Below are 17518 nucleotides of genomic sequence, written 5' to 3'. Positions count from 1 at the left end.
AACTGAAACACACAAAACATACTGAACATATAAACATTTAAATAAAGTAATCAAGCTAGCTATTACTTTCAAATAGAAATCCAAACAGAAATGTATATACCTGAATTTAGAAAAGGGGAAGAGTGTAAGAAAAACAATTGAAATAGGCATTTTCCTACCTCACCCTTTATCATCCTCACTTTAGCTAACCACCAACAGCAAGGCTCTTTTTCATTTGCTCTGGAATACACCTACACAAAAATTACAACATAGAATATTTCATGATTAAAATCATTCAGAAATCTGTAAATTATCAGACATCAAGGAAAATTTCTTAAAATGACCTTAGGTATCTTGCAAATCTGTTAAGTTGTAGACTTTTAACCAGACTGCACCCCTGCTTCTACACAGACACATTCAGAAACTACCTGGTTACCAGGAAGAGTACTGTAAAATATGCTTCCCTATTTCTCTGTGCTGTCTTTGTGCTGCCTCAGTAATCATCAGTATTCTGAATATGAAAGCTCGAGAAAAGCTGACCACTTATGAAGCTGGGCATGCTTTCTTTGGGTACTTTGTGAGCTATGAAAATGTATCTAAACATGCAAAGATGAACGTGTTTTTGTTTTACTTTAATAAGCAAGTAACAAGCTGGAAGTTAGTGACCCTGGCCTACTGCCTGGCTCATGGTCACTAAATGGGTAAGGCCACTGACTATTCAGCCCACTAAGGATACCACCTGGTGTTCATGTCTCCTGGGACTAAACGGACAGCAACTGGGTCACTCTCTGGTCTCCTGTCCCCTTCTCCACTAAAAGGGACAACTCTATGCTGGCAATCCTCTGGATACCACCTTTCTCCTCTCACATACTGTGGATCAGTTCTTCTAAACTGATCTCTCTGGTGACCACTTCAAAGTTCACTTATGATGTGCAGCATGGAACCTTTTGTGAAGACACTAGCAAATCAAGGTTAATAGGGAAAGAGACACATGGTGAGTGACAGAAATACTCAGAAGTAGAAAGAAGACAGGGAGGACAAGGGGATGGGGAGGAAAGGACAGAAGACAAACAACTCAGGGCTCCAACTCTGGTCCTCCTTTTACTACTGAAGTTCATAGTGACAAAACACAGTGATGAAACACAAGTTAACTCAACCTACCTTTCCCTCTTGCCCCCATTACTTCCTTTCACCTCTGCTCTAGTCAGAGAAATAATGTCAGTTATTTGTTAACTGTTTTGTCATCCTGACAACAGCTTTTCATTGGTTCCCATTGGTCATGTGACTCAAGTGCACAAAAAGTCCCCTCTAGCCACTACTACTATGAGCATTCCTGGTGTAGACAGACCAAAAGACCTAAGTTAATGGTTATACAATATAGTGACTAAATATAACTTGATCGAACCTACATTTTCTTGTAACCATCAATTCCTTTCATCTCTGCTCTAGCTAGTGATAACCTCAGTTATGTATCACTGTTAGTGGGGTCATGTGACTCAGTTGAGAACTATAAAGAAAAAACAGTCCCTTTTATCAACCCAAACACTACTATGAGGCCTTCTGATACAGACAGACCAAAAGTCCTGGTCCTTGACCTCAGGACGCATGTAGTCTCCTGGGGAAGTGAACAACTAATGGTCCTCAAGTACAGTGTTTGTACTCTCTACTTGAGTCCTGACAAAACCAAACCCAGTTCCTTTCACCTAGTTCAAGTACTGAGTACATCTTGGGTAAATAAATAGCACTTGAGAAAAGAACACAGGCTGGACACTGAGACCTTCCTTGAGCACTCCCTAAAATGACACTCTTGCCCATACATCACCTTCCATCCTTGGTTTTCTTTCTCGGCCTATTCACAATGGCCCTAATATTAACTCTCCTCACTAGAACAGGAACCTGTTAAAGGCTGGGGCCTCTTCTGTTTCACTGCACCATCTGTACCCAGCACAGAAAATAAGAATTCAAGGACCTAGTACACCTCACCTGACCTGCACAAATGGATTCTTAGCTGCTTCCATCATACTGCAAATGAAACTGCTACCATTAACAAGACATTGTGGAGAAGAGAAGTGCCTTAAAATGGAGTATGTGCAGGGGGGTGAAGAAGAGGATACTACACAGACCAGCTACAACATAAAGCCGACTCCAAGTGCCTCAAGCCTCACAAAAATTTCCAGTGGCTACAGAAATCACAAACACAATCTTTCTGTCAATGTGTTACATCTCCATAGCACCTTTTGGTCAAAGACATTACTGGCACATAAGCAGTTGGTTCACAGAATCTCCTGTGAAAAAATATTTTACCTATAGGTGTATATACTAAAACTCGTAGATGAGTTTTTAAAAATATCCCAGAAGGCTCTATCGCTACTTAAAGAAATCCTAGGATGCTGCTCTATTGAAAGGCATGGTTCTTTTCCTAACTCATTTTGCTTAAAATGGGGACATGGTTGTAAACTAACAATATATTATTCAAACACGATTCAGAAATTGAGGAAATGGGGAAAAGAAATCCTAGTGGACAAGGGAAATCAGTGGTGACTTTCCAAGCTGTGCCTTGAATGCTGTTCAGGCAGCCACATTTAAGCATCAATAATGTATTATGTCAAATCATTACTAGGATGGTGCAGTCAAAAGCCTATTTGCATAAGAGCTATAATTCTCAAGGTAGACTGAAAAGCATTAAAGACAAGGGATACAAAAGGCGCAAACAAGTTAAATGTTCCCAGTTCTTCAGTGCTTAATAACTTGATGGTGGGGAGACTTACCTCTACTTCGTCGCTTTCATTTATATCTTTATTATAACCCACAGGTGGTGGGAATCTCACATCATGGAATGGAATCTGCCTGTCTGGCTGCCAGCTGCAAATAAGCAAACACAATTATTTAATACATTTTCTGGTTTAATGGAAGGGATGACTATGCTGCCATCAACCTTTGGTTAAGTATAACCCTTTGTTTTTCTAGTTTAAAGAAGCAAATGCTTTAAAACTGTCAGTGTTTCACTGAGTGGGGGCATAATGGTAATACAGAGACATTTCAACAAAGTCTGCATGCAACACAGCAGCCTTGTAGTTCTATTCGGAGTATTTCTCTAAACACAATAGATCAACATTACAACTTAACAAGTCTTTCTTCCAATAATTTCAACTTCTAAGGATTCTAAAATTCAGGCCACGACAGCAATTTCCTTTGGTGCTTTAATACGTTAGTATCAGTATGTGTTAGTAATGTCATCACCATACTTCTACTTGCAAAGGAATTTTAACCACATTCCAACAACCACAGAAACTGGTCTTAATGCCCTCTAATTTCCAAGCAAAATGGGGTGGTCAGCACATTAGCAATTCACAACTCACTTTTCCCCCTTTAAATTTTAGATCCCGCGAGGTGGTCAACTCTTGCCACGGGTAGCTGGCTGCTGATCAGTATGACGTACCAGCATGCACTGGACGGGTGGGGTCTCCTAAACCACAGAAACCCAATGGAGACAGCCTACAGGAGTTCAGTAAGTTGCCTATGTTTTTTCATTTAAAGTTATATGGAACAATTTTGAAAACACCAAATTATTATTTTATATCATGATGATATGAAATATTAAAAGATAAACTGCAAAACGCTGGCAGATTCAACTGCTAGAGCAGTCATTTCTGGGTTTTCTGTTAAAGGGCTTTCTTAGTAAAATCCTATCAAGAAATTTGCTATTTGTTTTGGGGGATTTTTTTTTTTTATATTCTATTATATAAGATAGCAAGGTAAAGTCAGAATCTGTGGAAATCTGATTCGGGCCTATGTTACACTGCACCTATTTTCTGCATTATTATAAACCCTTGAAAACTCTGCAACTTAAAAAAAATTATCTTCAGGGAATTCCCTGGTGGTGCAGTGGTTAGCACTCATCTCTCTCACTGCTGGGACCCTAGGTTTGATCTCTGGTTGAGGAACTAAGATCCCATAAGCCGTGCAGTGTGGCCAAAAACAACAACAAAAAAGTGTCTTTACTGCAGAAAAACTTTTTTTAATATACTTACTGAAATTAGTGATCAATGTTACAAACATATATATCACAGATTCATTGCTAAATTTTATTTGTAAAGCATGTAGTAATACATAATTTTCTTCATTCCAAAGAAGGAAGAATTATTTTAAGGATACAGAGATAAAAATTCAAATTCTTTTTTTTTTAATGTGACACATGGAAGACAAAAAGAAGACATCTAAAATAATGTGGTATTATAGGAGTTTATAATTGAAAGGAAAGAAAGGATATAAGCTGAAGTTTTATAAAACATCAGGTTTGTTTTTGTATGCTTGCTTTAGAAAAATCAGAAAACAAAAAGGAAATGCAAGGGAGTGCAAAGACACTACTTTGGTAGGGACCTATCAAATCCTGGTAACATGCTCAAACCCAGTGTTGAATCGCATACATAGTACACAAACACAAGGAAAAAGTTGATTTATTTCAAATTCCCAGCATGACAGTAAGAAGAGAAACTTGTACACAACTATGGTACAGGAGAGAACTAGAAGGTCCAAAGACAAAATAATTTTAAGTTTATAGTAGAAATCTGATTGAAAACATACGAGAACTGACCACTGTAAAAACTAGAAACCAGACACATTCTTAAATGCATAGAGGAAATAAGTATTTGCTTAATACCTTAAAAGAGTAGCAAATGAAGAAAACTCTCCCTTTATGGAAAATAGTGTTTACCTCATGATGGAAGCAAGCAGATAAAGAGTATAAGTACAAGAAAAAAATTCCTCTCCAAGTTATTAAAGATTCCTCTATTAGAGGCATGATGCTGTTATCCAGTCTATAATGCATGGATAATCATGTAATGAAGCAGATTCTGAAACTTTTGGCTCTATGTATTCAAAGAAAGGTATTCTATTACCCAAACTTGTATTTTGGACCAAGACCATTTGTCTAGAACTGAAAATATGATTGGATACTCTAAATCCTTTTATCTGTCCCCTTAAATTTTAGGTATCCAAGACTACTACAGTTGACCCTTGAATAACCCAGAGGTTAGGGCCACTCACTCACTCTTTGTGCAGTTAAAAATCCATGGATAATTTATAGTCAACTTTCCATATCCAGAGATTTGTGGTTTGTATCATGGATTCAAATGACTCTGATTCGTGTACTACTGTAGTATTTACTATTGAAAAAAAATCCACATACAACTGGTCCTTTACAGTTCAAACTCATGACCCTTGGTCAAGGGTAAACTGTACTTTGTCCTGTTGGTAGCTAAAAGATCCTGCTAACATTCTATTTACACCATGTCTTGGTCAGATACTGTATTTTAACAGATTTATTGAGATATAATTCACATAACCCTATAAGCCATCCACTGAAGTGTACATACAAGTCAATGTCTTTAAGTAGATTCATAGATATGTGACACCATTACCAGGAACTTCCCTGGTAGCTCAGTTGGTAAAGAATACACCTATAGTGACGGAGACCCAGGTTCAATTCCTGGGTGGGGATGATCTCCTGGAGAAGGGCATGGTTAACACACTCCAGTATTCTTGCCTGGAAAATCCCATGGACAAAGGAGCCTGGCAGGCTACAGTCCATGGGGTTGCAAAGAGTCGGACACAACTTAGCAACTAAACCACCACCATTACCAGTCAATTTTAGAACATTATCATCACTTCAAAAAGAAATCCCACACTCTGGCTATGGCTTTCCACTCCCACGAGCCCCAAGCGACCACTAATTTATTTATTTTCTCTATAGATTTGTAATCTGTTTTTGATACACTACTAATTTCTCTAAACGCCAAAGAACTGATGCTTTTGAACTGTGGTGCTGGAGAAGACTCTTGAGAGTCCCTCGGGCAGCAAGGAGATCAAACCAGTCAATCCTAAAGGAAATCAGTCCTGAATATTCAATGGAAGGACTGATGCTGAAGCTGAAGCTCCAATACTTTGGCCACCTGATGCGAAGAGCCGACTCATTGGAAAAGACCTTGATGCTGGGAAAGATTGAGGGCAGGAGGAGAAGAGGGCAACGGAGGATGAGATGGCTGGATGGCATCATCGACTCAATGGATATGAGTCTGAGCAAACTCTGGGAGACAGTGAAAGACAGGGAAACCTAGCATGCTCCTAGTCCATGGGTTCACAAAGAGTTGGACATGACTAAGCAACTGAACAACAACAATTAATTTCTCTTGGTAAATAAAAAACAAACATTATAACTGCTGACCATCCTTGAGAATTCAGTAAAATCCTAAGATCATGATCACATCTATGGGTTTGGCAAAGGAGTTTATATGTACTTTAGAATCTTGAATGGCTACTATGAAAATACCTCTCATTAACAGCATTCAAAACATTTAGTCAAAAGACCTGTCTCCCCAATAAAATGTTAACGTCTACCTCTACTATTGATGCCTTTGTACATACAGCTAATGTGCCTAGGCCTCTAAGTATTTTTATGTACTCATTTAACAGTAAACAGAAAAGATCAGTTACAGCTCTCGATGATTTTAAATATATGAAATAGATAAAAAATGTTAATAGGCAAACATAATTATTTCCAATAAAATATACCAAAGGACTAAAACTATCAGTTTTAGATTTAACATTACAAAATTCACATCAACTTTCCCAATGGATTCCCATGAATCCATTCACTTTCATCTTTTAATATTTACAAATATTTCTATTCAAACTCTCAGTTACTAGCACAGAACAATCTGGTTTCTTTGTTCACATTTAAAGGAACTAAGATGTAAGGGTCAAGATTATACAAAAGGGATCTCCAAGGTCATTAGCAGGAACAGTCATTCCACTGGTTTAATATTGAGTTGTTCACAAACTTCCTGGTCAGTTAACATGAAGATCCATTCCTGAAAAACACTCAAACTAGACTTGAATTTTTTTAAATGAGGAGTAAAAGGAAAAATTAGCACAAAATGTTAAAGAACCTAAATATTAAAATTATATCAAGACACTTACTTGTTTTCAAATGCCACTGTTATTGAATCTTCATGAACATCTTTTACAAATGCCTATTAAAAAAACACAGTTAAATTAATTTCTAAGCTTAAATATCGTTTTTGTTTTTAGTTACATTTTACAGTGATACAAATATTTTATGTTTAACAACAGAATGAAGCTTTAAGTTTGTTAGTTTGCGAGGCTCACTCATTCATGAATCACATCTGTATTTACATACCTACAGCGTGGTAGGCCCTAGGAATACTGATTATTTAAAATAGAGCAAAAAGAATTGCTCTAGAGTTCAGCATCTAATAGGAGAAAGACAGATAAGTAAACTGAAAATTACAATGCAAAGCTGAAGGTATACTTTAGATTAAAAGTATTAGAAACTTGTTACAGAGCTATATACCAGTCAGTACAGATCTGTTGTAACCTATCTTTTTCTCCTTAATACAATTTTAGGAGAATACAATAGTAAATAACTAAGTATAATCTCAAATCTATGTGAACACAAGTACACTAAGTTCTCTTTAACAATATGCTGCTAATACCACTAAAAAGTCCAATTACTAGAGTTTAATTAAATTCTCAATCTCACAGGCACTTGGTGGAAAAAATAGTAATATAAAGTACAGAAGTTTAAATCTTTTAAATCTGATGACGCAATTGCTAATAATCTGCAAAAAGACACAACAAAAGTTAATAGCTAATTATCAAGAAATCTTTAATCAGCATGCTGTCCTTAATTCTATAAAATGACATAACAAAATAGCTAACTATCAAGAATTCTTTAATCAGCGTGCTGTCTTTAATTCTATAAAATTAAGTTTTTAATAGGTGCAGGAAAGGAGGCTTTGTTTTTTGTTTTGACAATTAGAGGAGTAGGATAAAGGATAAAGAAACCCAAGGGGCTTTATATCTTAATTCATTTTAAAATGGTTTTAGAGATTCCAGCTTCTTACTCCAGTGTGTTCTGGGCATGTCTCTGTGCTTTTGTGGTTTCTCCCTGTCTACAGGATTATGGTCAAACTCCTCCGGCTGTAGAAGGCCTGTGGTGACCCAAGGTGAGCATTTTTGGAGGCTGTAACCCAGCAATGCTAAACTACCTGGGCCTCTCTTCCTGCCTGCCTGCTGTCCTTCCCCTCTTTTCACTGAGCTATCTCCTATGGGTTTTATTTCAGTTCAGATGTCACCTCCTATGGGAAAACCCAGAAGACTAAGTTCAATTTCACCTTCAAACTTCTTAGAGCATCTTATGAGTATCCCCCACTATAAACTACCCTACTAGAGTATTTTGCCCATTTTCATACCAAAGGTAAGCTTCCTGAGGGTGTCTTTTATTTACGGTTGAACTTCAAAGTACCTATTAAGGGTTCACTGAATAGTTATTATCATAGATCACTGCCTAAAGGGTTCTTATCCTAGCCTACAGGAGGAAAGGTATTTGTGTGGTTTGAGGGGATGGGGCTGGGTGGGGATGCTGATCAGGGAAGACAAATAGAAGAGGTTGAGGTTCTTATGCAGCAGGCCTAAATGGGCAGTGGGAACAAAGGCTCAGACCTGGAGAAACAGCTAGGGCTGTGGTAGAAATAAATCCTCCGTGGAAAGGAAGTCAAGACAATTCAATGGGGGGAAAAGAACAGTGCTTTCAACAAATGGTGCTGGGAGAACTGGATTATCCCCTTGCAAAAGAATAAATTTTGGCCTAACCTTATACCATATACAAAAATCAACTAAAAAATATCAAAGACTTAAAGGTTAGAGCTATAACTATACAACTCTTAGAAGAAAATATAGTAGTAAATCCCCCTGACTTCAGATATTGGGAAGATAGCTAGCTTGGAGTAAGACCCTTCTTTAACTTCTCTATGTATCCTCAGTAATTGGCACAATTTCTGGTATACAGTAGGTGCCCAATAGATGAGTTAAACAAATGATTCAATGCAAATATCTTGATAAACAAATACATCGTCAAAGGCCAGAAATTAAAGCATTGTTTAAAAACTAAAACTTCCCAAAATATCAAATTAAAACATATCAGTCAAGTATTAAATAGCTGTGCGAAGTCACTTCAGTCATGTCCAACTCTATGCGACCCCATGGGCTGTAGCCCACCAGGCTCCTTTGTCCATGGGATTCTCCAGGCAAGAATACAGGAGTGGGATGCCATTTCCTTTTCTATTAAATAGCTGCTCCTAAGAAAAACAATGGCAAGTAAGGCAGGGCTCTGGAAACCATTTACAGTTGACCCTTGAACAACACAGGTTTGAACTGCGAGGATCCACTTACACATGGACTTTTTTCCAGTAAGTGTAGTACCAATATTTTCACTTCATAGACATTTAAATTATCTAAAGGGGGGGGCGGAGTTTGTGTTCAATTAGAGGTCACAATATGTGGAATCAAAGGAACTTGGGTTTGAGTCTTGATTCTGTCCAAGCTGTTTCACCTTCCTGCCTTTGGGTGAGTCATTTATCAACTGCTTTTGGTACCCTAGCCCCAGTGTTCAAGGGTTGACTGTACATTGAACCTAAACAGAGACACCAAATTCCTGTAATTATGCTGTAAAGAATAAAGCAAAGCTATGCTAAAAGAAAGTTCCTTGTAAGATCAAGGTGGACTGTAATGGAATCTAGGTGTTCTGCTATATCCAAGATGCCTAAATAATTATTTCTAAATTAAACATATGTCTGTATTTTTATAGTTGTTCATCTCAAGTGGGGGGAATTCACATTTTCTTCCTATCATTTTGATATCGCTTATTTTCCCTCAGCTATATTTAAATCACACACATTTTCAACAGAGTGTTGAGAACTCTAGTTAAATACTGACCATGATATCCTAGAACATACTCGAGATTTCCTAAGGGCGCATGCCCGTACTGCTCTAAGGGGTTTGCCTCACTATTACTATAGAAACAGAAAGGCTTGATTTTGAGTAAAGTTGGAGGAACTGGACATTTAGTTTTCTAAAGTAAAATTAGCTTTTTAGTTTTAGTAATTAGTTTTCCACAAATTACAAAGAAAGGGAGAACAGGGCCCCCCTGCCCTCAATTTCTCCCATCTTGACAGTGATGGCTAATACCAAATTAACAATTTGCTTTTTGAGGGTGGGACTTCTATTAGGAGCTAATCCCTTATTTACCAAAAAATGTCATGGCCTCTGTCTTCATCCTTGTCTAAAGTTTTATGTTTGCATGTACCGGCAGTAACAAATATTAGTTCCTTACTTCATATTATGGGGCTTTCCAGGTGGCTCTAGTGGTACAGAACCTGCCTGCCAATGCAGGAGACGCAAGTTCCATTCCTGGGTTGGATCCCCTGGAGGAGGGCATGGCAACCCACTTCAGTGTTCTTGCTTGGAGAATTCCATGGACAGAGGAGCCTGGTGGGCTACAGTCCATAGTGTTGCAGAGTCAGACATAATTGAAGTGACTGAGCATGCATGCACTGTATATTAAATGCTGAAAATGTTAAGTCCTTTAGTCAGCTAAGAGAACCTTGTTACAGCTGGGTGAAGATTTGTTCTCACTAAATAAGGTATCTTTCCACTACTACTGCCCTTGTCTAAACTGTGCTACTGTTCACCACAGAAGCTGCTGGTCATATATAAATATTTCTATTTAATAAAGTACAAGTAAATACAATTAAAAATCAGTCTCTGAGTTATACTTGCCACATTTCAAGTGCTCAAAAGCCACACAAGGCTTAGTACCTACTGCAGAGGATAGCACAGGCAGAGCACATTGCATCACCACAGATGGACAGATCTGTGCACAGCACTGATTTCGACACTTAGAAATCCGGGGGAATGATTTCAAATCCACGTTGAAAGCACTCTAAAAGTTCGTCTCATTATTTCACCGCTACATTTTAATTTGTTTTTCTATTTGCAAAAAAGTTTTTGTACAGTTTAATCACCGCATTTGCCTATTTCCTAAAATTAAACATTCCTTCAAAGGAGGAAGATCTGCAATGGTTGTGACTATTTAAAAAAACAAAAACAGCTCTCAAAGACTTTAAAAACAATTCCAGATATACAGTGTCAAAAATGGTTTAAGCAATCATCAGAGCCTACCAGGGCCACTGCTTTCGAGTTAATGAGGCTTATCTATATATGGATATTTGCATGATTGTTTCAAAACCAGTCATTTTTAGTGGAATAAAAGAAATTCATAGATTACCTCTGGTTCACACACTCGCTAAGCACAAAGGTCTCCTGTGACTTCAGGGGCCTTTTGCTAAAATGCCAACAAAGGTCCCAATTTTCTGTTTCTCATCATACCTTCTCCAATAACTCTCCTTTTGGGCCCTGCTCCTTCCTTATCCCAATAATCATGTCCTTTCCTTCCCTGGCTACCCCCAGAGCACTATCACCCCACCCACCAACGTGGAAAACTAAGGTTGGTTGCACTTTCTACCTATCCACACATCAAAGTTGATGAGAAGATAGGTTGAGGGAATTTCTGTGGGGTTGGTTACCAAAGAAGGCAACTGAAAGGGTTTGAATGAATACAGGAAGAGACTTGCATGGAACTGGATGAGAACTAGGGCTCTTACAAGAGTCAGTAAACTTGGTGGTTAAGTGTTCTGCTGTGGGGACTTTCCTGGAGGTCCAGGGGTTAAGACTCCACGCTTCTACAGCAGGGGGCCCACATTCAGGCCCTGGATGGAGAACTAAGATCCCACATTCGTCTATGGCCAAAACGGATAAAAAACGCAAACAACAACAATAAAGAAAAGAGCCTTTGAGGAAAAACAAAACAAAAACAAGTTTTGCTGTGAATGAGAGCTAAATTCAAAATCTTGATTTTATGACATAATAGCTGTGGGACTCTCCAAGAAGTGGTCTCTGGGCCTTGTATGCCTTGTCTGCATAAGTAAGGAATGGATAAAGAACTGGACTTGCTGTCTGCTGTCGTGAATAAAGAAATCACACATGTCTAGTGCCTAGCATGAGGCCTAACACATAGTTGGCACTAAGTAAGTTACAGGTAAAGCAGACAGGGGCATATTTTATAAAAGATGCAAAGCCATAAACACTCTTGCACTTGAAAAAGTTACATCTCAAAAAATCATACTTTTAAAAAAGATATTAAAACTTAGGACAGAAAAAGAAAAGGGTATTTCCTCAAAGATACTAAGTACTAACAGGTCGTTTAGACTCAGAAGAAAAAAAAGTGACAAAAACCTTTGGGGTTTGAGAAACTGCTAAAAGTGCAGTTAAAGACAAGACACCCAAAGCAACTATACTCCAAAAACAAAAACAAAAAAAGACACACACGGACTTATCATCGGGGGGAATAAACACAAAATAAAAAAAAAATCATTATGGGATCCCACCCACCTTACTGGCAACTGGGCCAAAGAGGCAATCATAACATGATACTAGCCCAAGTGTGTCATGACTAGAGTTATCTAATTCCAACATCACATCACCCAGACTGATGAAACCAAAAGAAAGTCCATCCCCACTTCGGTGAACTTTTACTCTCCCACTACACCTCACACCTTGGCAAACTCTTCTCACAAACATGAGAGGGGTAACTGTGTAGAGAAATTTCAGTGTAAGCCACTGACCAACAATGAACAGCTATTACATTAACACTGAAGACAGCTCATGTAGTGCAATGATTATTCTCATTAGAGAAAACTTAGAAGCATCGCAAAATATCCCTCCTCAAGAAAATCTGTAGGAGATAAGATGACAAGGACATATGAAATCTGATAAAATATGATTCAAAGCCAAGGCTTCACATACAAAGTGAGTTATTGCTTTGCCACCCTTTGAATGTGGGCGCTAACAACATATGAGAATGAACAACGGAGAGGGCAAAGTACAATGAAACTCATCAACAATTCTTCCAACCGCAGTGCATGACTAGGAATACTTGACTTCATTTGGGCATTTACCACAAATTCTGAGAAAAATGCATTCTTTCTGGTTCACCTTGATCCAAAGACAACACACAGGTACAGAAAGAATAGTATGAAATGAATTATTAATTTTCCTGTGCCTGTGTATTCTTTTGAATGCATCAGTTCTTACCTGCCCCTAACATAACAAAAGCAAATATTATAGGAAAATCAAAGATTTCAAACTTTATCTTTCATTAACAGGCATTCACATGAAGAATTACTGTGTGCGGAGTTACTAAAAAGGAAGCCTACATATAAAACAGAGTATTTTCATGATGTCATTGTATGAACTTATAGAATAATGCTGAACCTGCATATCTTACGCCTCCTGCGTTGGCATTCAGGTTCTTTACCACTAGTGCCACCTGTGAAGCCCAGAATAATGTTAAGACAGTGTTATAGTAACAATTACAATAAAAAAAAGTACAACGAAAATTTGAAAGTGAAAGTGTTAGTTGCTCAGTCACGTCTGACTCTTTGGGACCCCCATGGACTGTAGCGTTCTAGGCTCCTCTGTCCGTGTAATTCTCCAGGCAAGAATACTGGAGTGGTTTCCCATGCCCTTCTCCAGGGGATCTTCCCGACCCAGGGATTGAACCTGAGTCTCTTGCATTGCAGGTTGATTATTTACTGTCTGAGCTACCAGGAAATCCAATTCACTTCTTTAAGTTAAATTTCATTGCCTTCAGGAAGTCAGAGTACCTCATCTCAAAGCCCCAATCTGACCCTTACTGGCTCTGACACTTAGTAATAAGTCACCTACCTCATCTCTTTGTACATCTATGTTCTTATCTATTACCTAAAATGGGAGTAACAATAGTACCTCATGGTTGTGGGCGGTGATTAAACAAATTTAAAAGAGGTAAAGCACCTAGAACAGTGCCTGACACCTAGAAAGCTCTCAGTATCTGTTAACAGTTATGCTCGTAGTTATGTCAGGAACCACATTCTCATAGCGGTCAGGAATCAGAAATCCAACTATTATAATATTGAATTTTACATTTAATTAATAATCTGTGGAGATTTTCAGAGTGCTTGAATATGAAGTTGGAAAATGCTCAATTCAGAAGGGTAATAATGCTGCTTCCAAAACACTAAAAAGGGTGTTTAGACTGGGAAGAAAAAAAAATGCAGTTGACCTAAGTTGTACTTCCTTGAAGTACAGAAGACGTCAGAGAAAATATGAAGAAAATGTTCATTTAAAAAATTTCCTCTTGATCATACATTTTTAGGCAGATGCCCTGATGATAAAGACCTTTTTCAACATTCTTTGTTTAGGAGATGTTTTGTAAAAAATTTTGTGAGGTATAATTCAAGTGTTCTCATGTCTTAAGTAACCTAGGCTCTATATGGTGTACTCATGACTTTTCCAAAGTCAAAGAAATACCTAAGCATAAAAATAGTGGCTCTGACAGTTACTAAATTTAACTTTCAAGTTTTTAAGAATAAAGACCAGAGGGAAAAACAGAAATGAGCTGTTATGATCTTCGGTTTAGATTTCATGGTTCTGTTAATTCTGAATCTGAAGTTTAAGTTAATTTTTTAGAGGAATAAACCTACCTGTTACCAGCATACATTCTATCCAGTTTATACTGCAAATGTGCACCATGTACTCAGAAGACAGAGAACTGCACCTTCCAGTATGGTGGTTCTGGTAGGCAAATCAAAGTCTGAATGCAATTATACTGAAGTTGTTCGAGTTGTTTAGTTCCTTAAGCCTTTTCAATCCGGTGAACCTAGGTTTCTAATTTTTCGTAAATGTTAACATTTCTCCATAATAGTTCATTTTTTGTCTTTATTTCCCATCTTTTCTGTCCATCCCACTGGACAACTAACTTGATTTACTTTTGCTTTACTTTTATAACTCAAATCAGTATTGAGTCCGATAAGAATTTAAACCTTTTTCATTCTAGAAACTATTTTTCTATCAACACAGACCATTTGAGGTTTTCTTAAAAACAAAACCTTAATTAAATAAGCATCTCAGCAATTTTTCTGCATGTGTTTGTTCACCATTTAACATTTCCCCTCAAGGAACTAACAGACAACACATTCTTTCTATTCGCCTTCATATTAAGCAACTTTTGTTAAAAAACAAAAAAGGGGGTGATAAAGAGGAGAGATAGAGGGAGTTTCTTATATTCCAATCAGTTTGCAAGTAAAATTACAAAGCAAATCATAGGCTGCTGGAAGAGAACAATAAATCCTTCAAGACTAGGATGTGCTTGCCCTCTATAGCAAGCAAACTCCACTGAAAGACAGTAAGAGTGATATCTGATCTAATATCACAGATCTATTAGACTATCGCTCCACCTTTAGCCCCTATTCATATTTATTATATTTAGCGTTCCAAATCTGGTGAGCAAAACTACCAACCTAGGAATCCCAGGGACTGTGGAGCCTGGTGAGCTGCCGTCTATGGGGTCGCACAGAGTCAGACACGACAGAAGCGACTTAGCAGCAGCAGCAGGAAACAGAAGGGTTCTACACAAACTAACCAGCAATAATTATGGATCACTGAAATAAATGCAATCAGAAACTGCAGAGTTAACTGGATGAATTCTATATTGGTGAGATTTAGGAACAAAAATCCTGGGTTAAATTTTTCCTCCTTTTACAGCAAAAGATTTTATCATTTTGCTAAAAGCATGGAAGAGTTTACATACTTTACTCACTTATGAAATATAATGCTCTCCAAATTTCTCCATGAAATAGGTAAACACATATATAGTCAAGTCAGTGTTTACTTGCCTATTCCTAGTTTGAAACGTTTATGTTTTTCTATGTAGATTTAAGAATGGCGCTTGGACAATGGCAATATTTAATTTCCACTTTCTTCCATATGCACCTTCTGTTGCCAAAATACTGTAGTAAGGTGGGACATCACCCACCGAAGTTACAGAGAGACATTCAAGAGGATACGAGGACTTAGATTGCTAGATCTACAAGTATGAACCAACAGAGGCATTACCTGACATATGAAAATATTATTAATCCTCTTTTTGAAAGTGTAATATATTAGTGAGATTTGAAATGTTGTAACTTTTAAAAAGCCCGTAGCAAAACCAAAGCCATGCATGCCTATTTAAAACCGCAACAATGTAGTTAGCTGCAACATTACACGTTCAGAGAAGATAAATCAAGCGTTTGAAGCACAAAACAATCATTTCCACTCGCTTAAAAAAAAATTCCATAGGAATGATACATGCTTAGTACATTTCCTAAAGTTTCATGGCATATATCCAGGCCTTTGGAGGGTTAATTTTTTTTTCTTAAGTAGCAGAGTTGCCAATGTTTTTAGACGCTGAAGCATCTGTATTCCAGAATATTTATAACGGGGCGGGGGGGGAGGGGGCCGCAAACATTCAAGATTAGCAAATTCTTCAATCCATTACTCGGATATGTAAGGGTCCTTCTGAAACTTTTGAATCTAAAATCTCTTTTGAAATCCACAAAGAGAAGTCACTAATAATCAGTTGCCATTGTGATTTGGTACCAACTACAGCTTCTTACTACTCTTTCTTCACACCGCTTGCCCAGAACAGTGGAGCTCTCCGAAGTCCCAATGCTGGACCGGAAAAGAGAAGGCAAAGGAGAACGCAAACCCTCCTTGCAAGGCAGAAGGCGGCTTGACGGAAGCGCCCCCCGCTCCTCGGCAACTACCCACACGTCAGGCCCGGATCCCACTGGAAGAGGATATTTAAGAAAACAGAAATAAGCCTTCACCGTCACTTCGCGCGGATACTGGTGCTTCCCGCCCGGATCTCTTACCTGCCGTCGGCCCTCGCCCACCCCCAGCGCTCCCTGCTGGGGCTCGGCTCCCAAAAGGGCACCCTCTTTTCCTTGCTCGCTTCTCATTCCGACAGACGCTGGGGCCTCACACTGGAGAGGCAATGGGGCTCGAGGGGTTTCCCAAAGGCCCGAAGTCCGGTCCTTCCCTCCCTCCCCAAGAACATCCCGCCGAGTGCGCCCCGGGCCCCGGGCGCGGCGCTCGCGAAGAAGGTTCCAGGCCTGCCTCCGGCCGAGGCTAAGAAGAAAAGGGAGGGAAAGCAGGGCGAAGATGGGGCCTGCCCTGGAGTCAAGTACCTTGTAGAAAGCGCCATTGGAGCCCCGCACTTCCACCACCAGATCCTCCATCTTCTCGTCCGCCCTGCTCGCTTCGGAAGCCCGCCCTCGAGAGGTGGGCTGCAGGCGCTCAAGGCCCAGCCGCCGCCGCCGCGCTACCGCACGCCCCCCGGCAGCGGCGACGCAGTCACCGCTGCCGCCTGCGCTCGCCTTCGGCTCGCCGCCCGCTCCGAAGCAGCCCCTCACCGGAAGTGAAACCGAAACGGAGCCGAGCGCCTGACTGAGGCCGAAGGATCCGGCCGCTCCGCGTGTAAACAGTGAAACCGCGTCATGTGACCGACGCCGCCCCTCCCCCCGCGGGTTCGGCCCCTCGGCCCCGCCCTCTTTCCCCTGGCGGGCCCAGGAGCGCGCGCGTGCGCGCTGCTCTGGATGGGCCAGGGGGGCCGAGCGCAACGTGAGGTGCGCGGGCTCGGCGTGCGCGGGCTCGGCGGCCGGCGGGAAGGCCGGCGACAGGTCGCACCGCTGGCCGAGGTCGCGCCTTTTGGCGTGGCCTGGCAGGGTCCTGAGCGCCCGTTCCGTTAGTGAGGGCTGGG

The 17518-nt window shown here is 39.7% G+C and overlaps 1 protein-coding gene across 10 annotated transcripts in view; it reads right to left on the bottom strand.

Annotated features, from left to right (window-relative positions):
* The window catches only part of FMR1 (fragile X messenger ribonucleoprotein 1), a 40244-nt gene extending 22987 nt beyond the window's left edge, over window positions 1-17257 (bottom strand). For all 10 annotated transcript variants that reach the window (XM_055565698.1, XM_055565701.1, XM_055565699.1 and 7 more), the window contains exons 1-4: window positions 16947-17257; window positions 6958-7010; window positions 2748-2841; window positions 159-230 (exon numbers count right to left, since the gene is read on the bottom strand). In XM_055565698.1, coding sequence (XP_055421673.1) covers window positions 159-230; window positions 2748-2841; window positions 6958-7010; window positions 16947-16997 — 270 coding nt within the window. In that variant the 5' untranslated portion in view covers window positions 16998-17257. The remainder of the gene's footprint in view (window positions 1-158; window positions 231-2747; window positions 2842-6957; window positions 7011-16946) is intronic.
* Window positions 17258-17518: the final 261 nt, after the last annotated feature.

This window comes from Bubalus kerabau, chromosome X, assembly GCF_029407905.1.
Source record: "Bubalus kerabau isolate K-KA32 ecotype Philippines breed swamp buffalo chromosome X, PCC_UOA_SB_1v2, whole genome shotgun sequence".
Lineage (NCBI taxonomy): Eukaryota > Metazoa > Chordata > Mammalia > Artiodactyla > Bovidae > Bubalus > Bubalus kerabau.
The sequence above is the reverse complement of the archived record's forward strand: the minus strand, read 5'-3'. Positions and strand labels throughout refer to the sequence as shown.